General features: G+C 29.6%; 2 protein-coding genes across 3 annotated transcripts in view; both read right to left on the reverse strand.

Moving 5' to 3' along the window:
• Positions 1–714: 714 nt before the first annotated feature.
• On the reverse strand, positions 715–1533 carry LOC100202007 (ribosomal RNA processing protein 36 homolog). Its single transcript, XM_065801329.1, has one exon. It carries the CDS (start codon positions 1531–1533, stop codon positions 763–765), a length of 771 nt encoding a protein of 256 aa, XP_065657401.1. The 3' UTR covers positions 715–762.
• Positions 715–15131, reverse strand: part of LOC100205664 (translation initiation factor eIF2B subunit gamma) — a 54856-nt gene continuing 40439 nt past the window's right edge. Inside the window, exon 11 of one of the 2 annotated variants that reach the window (XM_065801328.1) lies at positions 715–1914. In XM_065801328.1, coding sequence (XP_065657400.1) covers positions 1862–1914 — 53 coding nt within the window. In that variant the 3' untranslated portion in view covers positions 715–1861. The remainder of the gene's footprint in view (positions 1915–15131) is intronic. The other variant, XM_065801327.1, reaches the window with a different exon arrangement.

Raw genomic sequence — 15131 nt, forward strand, 5'->3', positions numbered from 1 at the left:
AAAAAAAATTAATTAAATTAGTTAGATAATTAATAGTGTTTAATGTAAATAATGATTGTAAGAAATTATAAGTAAGAACAATCATCCAAAATGGGATGTAGTTTTAGCTGTGAGTAAAAAGGAATTTAGAATTAGAAAAGCTGTTGATATATATGGTATATTTAAATTTGCTCTACATTGGCATATTTCTAATAAGCCAGCTCATCGAAAATGTTGCCAAACAGTTTCAGGATATTTTTTTGTGATTTATGTGATCTATAATAATTTTTGTTTAATTTTAAATTTAGTTATAGTTACCAATTTAATAATATATATCAGTTTTACCCTATTTAATTTTTAGAACAATTTTTTAAGTGGGTTTGTTTAAAGGTTTTTTAGTTGTTATTTCTTTTTTGTGGTTTATGTGTGTATGGGGGGGGGGGGTAGTTTATATGGGTTATATGTTACTTTTATGATAGTTAAATACCTGAACGTATTTAAATGATAAATAGCCTTAATTTTTACCATCTTTAAAGCTTTACAATCACAAATAAATGCTGCTTTTTAACTTTCCTGTTTTGCACCACCCATTTGTAAAATGTAAAAAAGGTGTTAACTATGATTAGTTTATCTGCAACTAGCATTAGTTTCTTAAGTGTCCCTATATGCCCCGCTCTACCCTTTACTATTAAATTTTCAATTTTTGATATAATTAAAAAGAAATACATAAAAGTCTCAACCTGATCATGCAAATAAAAATTATTATTTTTAATTTTATAGCAGTTAAGTGTTTCTTTTGTTTGGAAGTTTTTTTTTTTCCTTAGCAGCATTTCGCTTCAATTTCTTGCTCATATACTTTTCTAATTTATTTGAAGATTTTAATTCTCTAAATTTTTCAGCAAGTTGAATTTTTTTACGCTCTGATTTTTTCAAGTAGAATACTTTTTTGCCACTATCCATTTGCTTTTTTTTTATTTCTTTTTCTTTGACTTTTTGTATTTTTACTTTTTCGCTTTCTTTACTTTTTCTTTCCAAATCGTTAAACAGCTTTTGGAGGTCAGCTTTTCTATCTTTGTTTTTGGTCTTCTTTAATTGTTTTTTAACAGTAATAAATTCTTTTTTACGCATATCTTCAATGAAGGAATAAGATTTTTCAAACATAGTTTCATTGTATTTTCCAGACAAGTCATCAAACCGTGGATCTCTAAACAATCGCTTTGGTTGGTTTGTTAACCTTCTTTTTGCAAAGTTGCGAATCTTGGAAGATTTTTCTTCAGGAGCACTCTTCTGTTTTGTTGCAGTCACATTTACATTTGATTTTTGTCTTATCTTGTAATTTTCTGAACCTTTTGATTGGGTCCCAAAAACAACTTCATTATATCTTTTAAGACCACATTTTTCACGCAACTTTTGAATTTCTCCAAGAGGAATGTCAGCCATTTCCTTGCGTAGCATTTCACTTTCATCTTCACTATCAGAAGAACTTTGATTATCTTCAGACTCATTTGATGATGCTTCAGAGCTACTTTCTTGATTTCCTTCTTCTTTTTTCATTTTTTTTTTAACTTCAAATGTAAAAATCACAAAACAAAAAAAAAATTTCAAGTTAAAAAACAAAAAGTGAAAAAAGAAATAAAAAAAAGCTAACTTAAAACCATAGCTTTTATTCAATTAATGAACCTTTTGACACTAATTACTGCAACTAACACAGAAACTAACTAAAAAAAAAACTAAGAACTCTCAATATAATTTATAAAAAAATTATTCATTAACATATGGTAGTTTGTTTATAATTTTTTTAAATTAATAACTATTTCAGCGAACTTTCAGTTAATGTTTAAACCCTATAACTTTTTTATTTTCAGCGCTTGATCTGTTACTGTTATTCTTCAAAACCCATTTCTTCTGATACAACAACTTCATTCTTTAAATTCCCTGAAACATTATATTCATATATATATATACATATATATATATATATATATATATATATATATATATATATATATATATATATATATATATATATATATATATATATATATGTACATATATATATATACATATATATATATATGTACATATATATATATATACATATATATATATATACATATATATATATATATATATATATATATATATATATATATATATATATATATATATATATATATATATATATATATATATATATAGATCTATAGTTTGTTGGCTTTGGGAAGAGCGGAAGGAAAAAAGTGATTCTTACGCCAACATATACGTCACTTTTAATTACTTTTAACTTTCGTCCAACATTTCCGTGTTGGACGAAAGTAAAAACCATTAATTTAATTACAAATTAATCGTTTTTTAAAAAAACCACAAAAACGCAAATTTAATTGATTAGAATTTTTTTAAAAACATTCTGAATTTTTTTAAAACATTTTGAATGTTTTTAACAATATAAACAATGTTTTTATTTTAATTTTTTTAAATAAAATGTTTTTATTTTTATTTTTTTTAATAAAATGTTTTTATTTTTATTTTTTTTACTGTAAATCATGCGCGGAGTGTTGCTACATCGACTATCTTATAGCCTGACTCGCAAGGGAGTGCTGCTACATCGAGTGACAAATAGCCTGACTCGCAAGGGAGTGCTGCTACATCGACTGACAAATAGCCTGACTCGCAAGGGAGTGCTGCTACATCGACTGACAAATAGCCTGACCCGCAAGGGAGTGCTGCTACATCGACTGAGGGTTTGGTTGGGGCAGGCAGTCTATCATTATTAAAAAAAAAAAAATTCCGGTCTTGCATTTTAATTTTTACTTTTTGTCAACAAAATATGGAAAAAACTTTCGGACAACATCTAAGGGTTCTATATATATATATATATATATATATATATATATATATATATATATATATATATATATATATATATATATATATATATATATATATATATATATATATATTCAGATAAAACTCAATTTTTTTCAGCCAATCGTTATCGCAATAATTTAGATCTTCCTATATTTATGAACGGTGATGTACTCGATGAGTCACCTACTCTTCATCTTCTAGGATTAACTCTTACTTCCAATCTTTCTTGGAAACCATATATCAAATCAGTTGCAAAATTAGCATCTGCTAAGGTTGCATCTCTTTATCGAGCTCGCCACTTTCTTACTCTGGATTCTATTCTCTATCTCAATAAATCTCAAATCCGGCCTTGTATGGAATACTGTTGCCATATCTGGGGCGGATCTTCTAATGATGTCCTTTCTCTTTTAGACAAGGTGCAAAAACGCATTGTAAACATAGTTGGACCTGCTCTTGCAGCCAACCTCCAACCATTATCACATCGTCATAATGTTGCTTCTCTTTCTCTTTTCTACAAATACTATAATGGGCACTGCTCTAAAGAGCTAGCGTCTCTTGTGCCATCTACTAAAATTCATTCTCGTGTTACTCGTCATTCAATTAAGTGTCATCCTTTTTCTGTGACTGTTCCTAAGTGCTCCAAAAACACTTATTCGTCTAGTTTTTTTCCTCGAACATCAGTTCTTTGGAATTCGCTTCCTTCATCTTGCTTTCCTGATTCATATAATTTGCAATCTTTTAAATCATCTGTCAATCGTTATCTTGCTCTACAACCTTCATCTTTTCTCTTACAGTAACTTCCAACTTTAATTAGTGGCTGCTTGCAGCCTTGTTGGAAGCGAAGATGTTTAAAAAAAAAAAAAAAAAAAAAAAAAAAATATATATATATATATATATATGTATGTATGTATATACACATATATATATAAATATATATATATATATATATATGTATATATATATATATATATATATATATATATATATATATATATATATATATATATATATATATATAAATATATATATATATATATATATATATATATATATATATATATATATGTATATACATATATATATATATATATATACATATATATATATATATATATGTATATACATATATATGTACACACTACTATAGCATATATAGATGAGCAAATGCTTACTAATTTTGCTTATCTTTACAACATAGGGCTTTTTCAAAAAAGAAAAAACGAAGAATAATAAAATAAATATTGCTGCCCCTTACCAAACCCTTAGTGTATATATATATATATATATATATATATATATATATATATATATATATATATATATATATATATATATATATATATATAAACAACAAGATATAAATATATATATATATATACATGTATATATATGTGTATATATATGTGTGTATATATATATATATATATATATATATATATATATATATATATATATATATATATATATATATATATATATATATGTATATATATACAACTTGGGAAATTCAAAGGAAATTAATATATATACAACTTGGGAAATTCAAAGGTCAGTACAAGAGTGCTATACTTATCCAGTCGGCAAAAAATTTATTTGGATTTTTTACTTTCTGTTATGAAAGGGGTAATGATTATTTGGTTATAAAAACATTGCTTTATAAGAGCATAGCTATAGACAAATTATTTAAAAATATTTAGCAATTAAACTTTATGTAAGTGTATTAATTTATGAATTAATGATCTTTTAGTTTAGAAGTTGTTTTTTAACAAAAAGAAATTGCTGGAAATGTTAATATTATGAGTTTTTTACTTAGTTTCACTCAATCTTAAGACAGCTGTTGCATGCGTATGAGAATGTAAAATATTGTTAGAAAAGTTATTATTTTTTATGACTGATGCAGGAATTAAACCCCCATTTTTTAATAACAGTTCTGTTGACATTATGACTGGTTTTGAGTTTGCTTTGTGTAAAATATAAATTTCTTACTTTATATGGACTTTAAATGAAAACCTTAACTTGTATCAAATTCAAAAAAAGTTTAATGTTTTTTAATTAACATGTTTCTTCTCCACATGTGTTTAGCATAACTATACCAAGACTTAACTTAAAAGACTTTCTGATCTTAAATAATATTTAAAAAACAATAAACATGTAAATGTTTACGATTTATTTAATATTATTTAAGATCAAATGTAAATCATTGAAGATCAAATCTTAGAGTTATGTTTAGGGCTGTTTCAAGTAACTTAAGTACTTAAGTAATTTTTTGAATGATTCACTTAAGTAAATTTATATTACTTAAGTAATATCAAGTAATTTTTTTTCAAATTTATAAACAGAAAATTGGTATTTTATTAAAATTTGTATAAAAGTACTCTGAATTTCAATTGTATATAGCTATCCCTAATCCTATATGATACAATATTGCTTTAATTACAGTAGTAAAAGATAACTGCTATTTTATATTTTTTTAAAATAATATCAACTTTGCAATGGTTTCTTTTTTAATCGACTATGCTTACATTTGACATTAAAACTACTTGCATTCGATCTTTCAACAACCAATTCATTCGAATTTTATATAACATTTTTTCTATTTCGTTGATATATGAAATGTAAAAAGATTTTTTTTATTTTATAACAACTTTAAAACAAATGTGTGCAATATATTGTAAGCTCATCATAAGTGCTGAAAGTAAAATATTAACGTTTTTTTAGTTTACATTTTGATGATTTCTCGTTTTTGTTTGACCAAATTCGCAAACTTTAATGGATTTTAAGGAATTTATTGCCGGCTATCTCAAAATTTCTTTATCTTTTTGTTTTAAATTTATTTCTATTACATTTGACATCCTAAAGCATCAGTTGAATGCAAAGCATCCAATGTTGAAATTGAATAATCTTTGAAAAAAAAAGAGTAATGCTGAAGAGCTTCATTATTTTCAAGCCCAAAATTCAAATTTAATGATGAACAAGGCTTCTTTTAATTTTTTGGACTGTATCAAAAAAGAAATGGCTATATTCGAAAAATCAAACTACTGCCCAAAAATGCTAAAAAATTAAACTATGCTTTAAAGTCTTTACTACCATCTTCAATTGAAGCAGAAAGATGCTTTAGTTCTGCTGGAGTTTTTATCAAGTTGAGAACATCATTGAGTGATAAAACAATTGACACATTATGTTTTTTGCGTTCGAATTTTAAAGTTTACTTATATTATCTTTTGTTTGGTTATACTTATATAGTACTATAACACAAAAATGAATGTAAAATTTATGTTTTGAAAATAACTAAAGTTACTTAAAATTACTTAAGTAATTTCAAAAAAATTGCTTAAAATTGCTTAAGTAATTTTTTCCCATCACTTGAACACCCCCTAGTTATGTATAAAGTTTTAACAAATAAAATAAATTATTAGATTTCAAAACTTAATAAAATATATTTAATATAATTTCTATATTTTGTGCTATAATTTCAAGTAAAATAGTGCTAAAACAACAGACATTTGAAAAGTAATTTTTACTAACTTTTAAGTGAATTAATAACCTTGCTATGCTTGAATAAATTTGAGAAAAAATGAAAAAATGAATTGAAAAAAAAAGAATGATTTATTTAAAAGAAATAAAACTTGTTAAACTTGAAAAAAGTAATTACAATAAATAAACTATGAACTTATAATGAACGAATATAACATATTTTTTACATATATTTATTTTTGCATGCCAAAACTTTAAGAGATTTAGGTCGGCAGCTGTATGTCATTGTAAAGCAAAGATAGATCGGCTTTTCCATTGGTATTGTTGAATGCCGACCTGATTCTCTCAAGCTGTATATATATGGGCAATTCTGAGAGAAAGAGTTAAAAAAAATAAAAATAAAAAGGTATGAAGACACATACTAACCTCAATAAATTCTTTTTTTTACTATTTAATACTTTAGAGAAAAAAAGTTATTAAAAAAAATATTTTATCATAACATAGGATGGCTTTAAATTTGCAAGGCTTACATAAATTTTTTTTGATGTTTATATATAGTTGTGAAACGTTGAAAAAGGTTTTAATGCTGTACTTTTTAAATAACTATTACTTCTAAGTTTGACTTAAAGGTAAAATTATACATTACGCAGAATTTTATTTACAAAATTGCACTCCAACTAGGTTTAAAAAATATATATACTATCAAATTGATGTGTTACGACTGTCACAAAAAAGAGAGAAAAGGCTTTTATCTAGACTTTATAACTACAAATAAAGTAAAAGTAAAGATACTGATATAAGTTTTACCATAGTTTCAATATTTTCAAAAAAAGCGATTTAGATCACCTTATCAAGATGTTTCAAAGTACATTACAACCATCACAATATGTTAATTTTTCCATAATGGTTTCTTGACTTAAATAGAAAAAGTTTAAGCGCAAACAATTTTATTATTGAAACCAAGTTAACAATCAATTTCGTTTATTGTTTCATTTGCAGTTTGTTTACTAATTATATTGTTACGCTTATTAGAGTACTTTCTTACTTTTCTTGTTAGATTTACTTTATTAAAATATAAGCCATTTATTTCAAATAATTGATGTGAAGAATTTATTATTTGTTAAGAAATAAAAACTTTCAACTAGAAGGCAATATTGTTTAGATTAAACTTTGTTTATAGTTTGCACTGCAACGTTTTTGTTCATTCAATTTTGCAGTTTTTTGTTTATAACATTTCACAGTTTTTTTTTACACCTTTACTGAATGTAAATCACAAACAGAAGCTGCAATAATAATTATTTTTTAAATGTTTAAATCAGATGCTGAAAGATCAAAAGCTTATAGAGCAAGAAACAGACAAGCATCAACCTAAAAATAAGTTATCAAAGGAGAAAAAAAAAACCAAGCAATTTATTATCAACTCCAATAAGAAAAATGAAACAAAAATCAATTCTTAAAAGTTTATTTTTTTTACAACAGGAATAGGCAACAGGAAGCATTAAAGGCATTAACTATTAAAATATTTAGTAAAGTAATAATCTGTAAATAAATATAGGAGCCAGCCTTTGGTTGCCTATTCCAAATTAAAAAAAAAAAAAACCAAGCAATTTATTATCAACTCCAATAAGAAAAATGAAACAAAAATCAATTCTTAAAAGTTTATTTTTTTAACAACAGGAATAGGCAACAGGAAGCATTAAAGGCATTAACTATTAAAATATTTAGTAAAGTAATAATCTGTAAATAAATATAGGAGCCAGCCTTTGGTTGCCTATTCCAAATTAAACAAACCCAGTATCAAAAAACTATAATTGAGAACTTTGATAAAGTGCATTTTTTTAAACATAAATTATATGGTTTTTACAACATTTATCTTTCTAGTCATTGATTGCATTGTTTTATTTGGTGTTTTAATACGAGATTTTTCGTTACGACCATCACAACAAAAAAAAACATAAAAATACTTGTAAAACTTCAAGTAAAAACTATGAAACTCAGCATATAATAATATCAAAGTGTGCTAAATACACACAAATAATGATTTTTTTTAAAACATGCTGTTCACCGCATTAAGTTTGAATTGATGCAGCGAAGAAAGATATAAAGTTATTTTGTCCAGAAGTGGTAAAAAGTATATGCTATGACCATCATGCTACGTTGAGTCAATTTTTGAAAAAAGTCCAATATTGGGTTGAGGAATAATTCATGAGCGTTTTTTTCAAATTTATTTTAAACAAAAAAACTACAACGATTTAATCAATAATATACTCTCCGTTGTTGTTTACGACTTCCTCCCATTGTTCGATAAGTTTTTCGATGCCTCAGCGATAGAAATCTCCCGGTCTTAACTCAAAGAATTCGTCCAACCAAGCCCTCAATTCCACGTCATTATTGAACGATACACTGCGCAAAGCGTTCGAAAGCGATCGAAACAGATGAAAATCTGACGGCGCCAAGTCTGGAGAGTATGAAGGATGAGGCAGCACTTCCCATTCGAGTTCTTGAATCGCGGCTTTGGTCATATTGGCGATGTGAGAACGGGCAATGTCTTGTTGCAGAAGAACGCCATTTCGCCTATTTGGTCTATTTTGCTGAATTGCTTCATAGAGTCGGTGCAGTTGTTGAACGTAGAGCTCCGCATTGACTGTTTGGTTGCGCTTAAGCAGTTCGTAATGAATTATGCCTTCCCAATCCCACCATACACACAACATGATCTTTCGAGGATGAAGGTCTTTTTTTGCTCGCGGAGTCGCTTGTTTTTTGGGGCTGAGCCATTCTTTTTGCTGCTTCATATTGACGTAAAGGCACCATTTTTCATCGCCAGTGACAATGCGGTAAAGAAAACACTGTTTGTGACCATTGTGTTGAGCGATGTCGAGCGAGCAAACCGGCGGCGATTGTGGAACGTTGATTTTTGTTGTTTTCGCTCAAAGTGTGTGGCACCCAAGCGCCGAGTTTCTGAACCTTGCCCATTGAGTGAAGGTGGTTCACCACAGTTTTTTGATCACAATCCATCTGCTCCGCCAATGCTCTGGTCATTTGACGTGGATTTTCGTGAAGAAGTTGATTCGATCGCTCTTCGTCGAACTCAATTGGTCGACTGGTGTGTGATCCGTCCTTGAGGTCAAAATTCCCATTTTTGAAGCGCGAAAACCAACGGCGGGCGGTACTTTCAGGCATTGCTTCTTCTCCATACACAGCACAAATCTCACGAGCAGCTTCGGCGGCCTTAACACCTCAATTAAATGCAAAAAGCAAATGGTGTCGAAAATGCTCAGTTTTGTCCACTTGACATTCCATTTTAATGATCTGAAAATACACAAAAATAAAAAAAACTAACAAATCAAAACACACTATCTTGTAGAGCAAAACATTCTCTTTCAAACAACATAAAATATTTTCCCAATGCATTTTATTTCTGCGTGCATTTTTAAATTTGAAAAAAACGCTCATGAATTATTCCTCAACCCAATACTTTAATGCTCTAACTTTTGCATACTAAATCATATGATAGTATTTCACATTTCCAGAAAGTTTCAAAGCATTTCCATTTTTAGTTCATTTTTAAAGAGCGTCAGTTGTTAGGACGGCAATTCTTGCAGAATAGCCCATATATATACATATCCATTTTTGACAATTGCTTGGGCTGTGAGGCAATTGCTTGGACTGTTAAATAATATACTGAGTGCTAGCTGTGCTTTGAGTCAAGTTCTTTAACACATTTAAAAAATGATTAAAGTGTCAAAAACTATAAAACACAAAAAACCATTGTCATCACCAAGTCCTCTAAATCTATCATTCACTAATATTCATAGTCTTCAAAGTAACTTTTCTTCAGTTGAGTCTTATCTCTTATCAAAGACCAACTTGCTCTTTGTGAGACTAATTTGAATTAATCTGTCTCATCTTGTGATCTTAGTGTTGATGGTTATCTTCCTTTAATTCGTAAACACTCAATTAGTCACATGCTTGGCCTGGGCATTTACATTCGTAAGAATTCACTTATTTGTCGTGAAACTAGTTTTGAATCCACAGACTATTCTTAAATGTGCTTTCCTTTAGCGCCGCTTTACTCTATCATCTTTCTCTTTGTTCAACCAAGCCCTCCTTCTTTATCCATCAGCCAATATTTTTGTTGTTGGTGACTTAAATGCTCACCACACTGAATGGCTTGGCTCTAGTGTTAGTGACTATGCAGGCATTAAGGCCCACAATTGTTACCTTTCCCCACAATCACTATTAGGTGCTTCTGATCACAGTTTGATTTCTCTAAAGCTATTCTCCCATTCTTCTTCATTTCCTTCAGACTCCCCCTCTCATCATACCTCTTACAACTATCTTAAAGCTGACTGGGACACTTTCCATGATTTTCTTTGTGATGGCTCTTGGGTAGAAATCTACCTGCTGACAGATCTGCTTCTTATGTAACTTCTTGGATTCAGGCTGGCATGGAATCTTTTCTCTCTGACAATACTAAGTCAAGTCTCACTCTTCTCCACGGTTTTCCTCTCATTGCACTGCTGCAATTTCCAATCATAACCATTACTTCCATATCTAGCGCCAAAACAATTCTCCAGAAAACAGACATCTGTATACTATTGCCAGGAACCATTGTAAAAAGATTTTGTAAATGCCAAAGCCCGATATTCTCAGGTCACAAAATCTCCAGCCTTAAGAGACTTCTGGAGAATCTTTAACAGTGTCTATAATAAGGGCAAATCTGTTATTCCTCCTCTCTTGCATGGTTCAGATTTTGATACCTCACATAAGGATAAAACTGAATTGCTTGCTAAAAATTTTTCATCAATCTTATCTTTTGATTCCACTAATCATATCACACCTGATATAGCAAAACAAACAGGTTGATCAATTGCTTGACATTTGTATCACTCCAGCTTCTGTATCTTAAGATTTCCTGCTTAGACTCTTCTACAGTCTACAGCTTGTGGATCTCTGGAACTGTCCTCTATACTTTCAAAACTATTCAACGAGTGCTAATCTGAGTCTTGTTTTCTAGCCTGCTGGAAAGCAACAATTGTTATCCTCATTTTCAAAAATTTGGGAGAGCAATCTGACTCATCTACCTACCACTCAATTAGTCTTTTTCCTATAGGTTTTTTAGTCTTTTATTAAAAAACACTTAATCTCTCATCTTGAAACTAATAACTTACTTTCTGATTATCAATATGGATTTCAATCTTCTTGTTCTACTGCTGATTTGTTAACGGTAATATAAAGTACAATAAAACCAATAGGTTTTACTGTGCATTAGATAGATGAGGAGAGGTTATTGCTCTCGACAAGCCTTTGATAAAGTTTAGCATGCGGATCTTCTCCATAAGCTCTCTTCTTACGGTGTATTAGGTAACATCTTTATGACTAATGAACCTTTCCTTACTAATTGTAGTATAAGAGTTGTCCTCAATGGACAGCACTCTTCTTCATTTCCTGAAAACTTCAGGGGTTCCTCAAGGTTCTATCTTTGGCCCTAAACTTTCTCTTCATTAACGATCTCTTAGAAATCCTCACATCTAAAATGGCATTGTTCGCTGATGATATTACCATTTATTCTTGTCTTGATAAGCCAACACTCTCTGATTACTCGGAGATAGCATTTGAGCTTGAAAAGGATTTCACTTTGACTACAGCATGGGGCTCCCAGTGGCTGGTGAACTTCATCTCAGATAAAACTTTTTTCAGCTAATCGTAATAGCAACAATCTAGATCTTCCTATATTTATAAATGGTAGTGTACTCGATGAGTACATTACCATTATGAGTCTACCCTTCATCTTCTAGGATTAACTCTTACATTAAATCTTTCTTGGAAACCATATATCAAATCCATTGTAAAATTAGCTAAAGTTGCATCTCTATAGCATGCTTGCCACTTTTTTACTCCGAATTCTATTCTTTATCTCTATATATATCAAATTGGTCCTTGTATGGAATACTATTGCCATACCTAGAGCAGATCTTCGAATAATTCCTTTTCTCTTCCAGACAAAGTGCAAAAAGACATTGTTAACATAGTTAGACCTGCTCTTGCAACATAACTTCAACCATTATTACATCATCGGTATGTTGCTTCTCTTTCTCTTTTCTATAAATACTATAATAGACACTGCTCTAAAGAGCTATCGCCTCTTGTGCCATCAACTAAAACTCATTTTTTTGTTACTTGTTATTCAATTAGGTCTTATCTTTATCTGTGATTGTTCCTAAGTGCTCTAAAAATTCTTATTAATCTAGTTTTTTTTCACGAACATGATTCATATAATTTGCAATCTTTTAAGTCATCTGTTAATCGTTATCTTGCTTTATAAATTTCATCTTTTCTCTTCCAGTAATAGTGAATAATAATTCCTCTAATAGTGATTGCTTACAGCCTTGTTAGAAGTGAAGATGTGAACAAACAGGTTAATCCATTTTACCATTGCCAACATTATTTCTCTCTTAAAGTGTTTTATATTGTTTTTTAACCTTTATAATCTAATTTCTCACTTAAAGTGTCACACCGTTTGTAATAAAGTGTCACACCTTTATAATCTAACTGGTGTTGCATTTCCATGTTATATTCAATACTCATAAAATAACAAGTTGAAAATGTATTAAATATTGGAAAATTTTTTCTTTGGTATTGGTCTTGACTTTTATTTATTTTGATTTTGATCTATTGTTAATTCATCCTAAGTAATAAATTTGTGAAGAATATACATACATACATACATACATACATACATATAAACATACATCCATGCATGCATACTAGTGTGATGCTATTTTTTATTATCTCATAAAACCTTTTATTATTTCATGAAATCATTTCTATAACATGAATAATTGTTTTGTAAGCGCAACTTAATAAAAAATAAGTTTAATTTAAAACTTATTTGGTTAGAGAAATTAGATTTAAAAAACTTATTAGAAATATTGGAGAATTTGTATGATATTTTATTAATTAGCTGAAGTTAACAGTAAATATAATATAAAAATTAACTTCACTATTATTGGTAAGTTAAAAATAATATAATTTAAATCATTTTTTATTTTAGTCATTATATATTCCCATAAGTATATCCAACATAAGTGCCAAGAGAGTATCAAAGAGGAAGGCAAACAACTTTAGACCACCATGTTCAAAAGAATCCATGGAATTGCTGGTTTCAGCTGCTGAATATGGATTACAAACAAAAAATTTGGCCATTTTCAAAACTATTCTAGAAGCTCAACACATTCTTGGCTACTTTCACCATCTAGTTGAGCAAAAGATTTGAAGCAGCTCTGGAATATAAAATTTAGCTGTCAGTGTCCAGAACTGGCATCACCAAAAAGTTAAATAATCTTGTGGATGGTTATAAAACATTTTTGAAGAGAAAATTTATGGCTTTTTGTATAGCTTATATATTGGTTTGGTATCCTTTTATATAGGTTTGGTATCCTTGACAAAAATATAAAAATTAAGAAGAAGAAATGGATAATAGAAAAAGCTGTGTATCAACCAGCCATACAGTTGATGAGCATCAGTTGATAGCAAAAAATATGGATCAAAAAATATGAAACATGATTATATAAAGCAATTATATACAAAGTATACCTCTCAAAATAACAATGACAATTCTCAGCTGTTGTTGGAATCACCCAAAAAAAAGCTTAAATCAAAAGCTTGAGCTAGAGCATTAAGTTACTTTCATAAAGATATTCATTAAGTTACTTTCATAAAGATATTCATTAAGTTACTTTCATAAAGATATTCATTAAGTTACTTTCATAAAGATATTCATTAAGTTACTTTCATAAAGATATTCATTAAGTTACTTTCATAAAGATATTCATTAAGTTACTTTCATAAAGATATTCATTAAGTTACTTTCATAAAGATATTCATTAAGTTACTTTCATAAAGATATTCATTAAGTTATCAATTAGATATTCATTAGTCCATTAATCTGCTATTTTTAGAGCTGGTAAAAGCTTGTAAGTCACAACTCTGATTAAACTTAAAACAGCTTTGTCTATTCAACCATCTTTAATCTAACATTTTGATGGTAAAACCGTGGCACCACATGATTATGGTGTGAAAGTAGAACGTATGGTTATTGCCATTCAGTCAGAGGGACCATTATATTGGTACATTGTTCTCAAACACTGCATACTAAAGGAACCTCAAAAATAGGATTTGATAAATAATTTGATTTATATATATATATTAGCATGAGTTACCCGGCGTTGCCCGGGTGCCCGGGCCAATATTTAAACTGGCTTACCTGATATCTGTACACAAAAATGGGCCCAAAAAATGGACCCAAAAAATGGGCCCCCTGACCCCGGGGTTAGGGGGGCCTATTTTTGGGCCCCCTGACCCCGGGGGTCGGGGTACGGGGTCAAAACCCAGCTAAGAACCTTCTCCCCCTCGAGGACTACCCCCATGCCAAATTTCATCGAGATCGGTCCGGCGGTTTGGATTTCTATAGAGAACAAACAAACACACACAAACACACATTGCCCTTTATATATATAGCTGGAGTTAACCGGCGTTGCCCGGGCCAATATTTAAACTGGCTTACCTGATATCTGTACACAAAAATGGGCCCAAAAATGGGCCCAAATAATGGGCCCCCCTGACCCCTGGGTCAGGAGGGCCCATTTTTGGGCCCCCTGACCCCGGGGGTCGGGGTACGGGGTCAAAACCCAGCTAAGAACCTTCTCCCCCTCGAGGACTACCCCCATGCCAAATTTCATCGAGATCGGTCCGGCGGTTTGGATTTCTATAGAGAACAAACAAACAAACACACACACACACATTGCCCT

The sequence above is a fragment of the Hydra vulgaris genome, chromosome 07 (assembly GCF_038396675.1).
Source record: "Hydra vulgaris chromosome 07, alternate assembly HydraT2T_AEP".
Lineage (NCBI taxonomy): Eukaryota > Metazoa > Cnidaria > Hydrozoa > Anthoathecata > Hydridae > Hydra > Hydra vulgaris.

Bases quoted from the DNA above. Each gene is read 5' to 3' on its own strand.
- LOC100202007 (XM_065801329.1), bottom strand. From the start codon at position 1,533: ATGAAAAAAGAAGAAGGAAATCAAGAAAGTAGCTCTGAAGCATCATCA.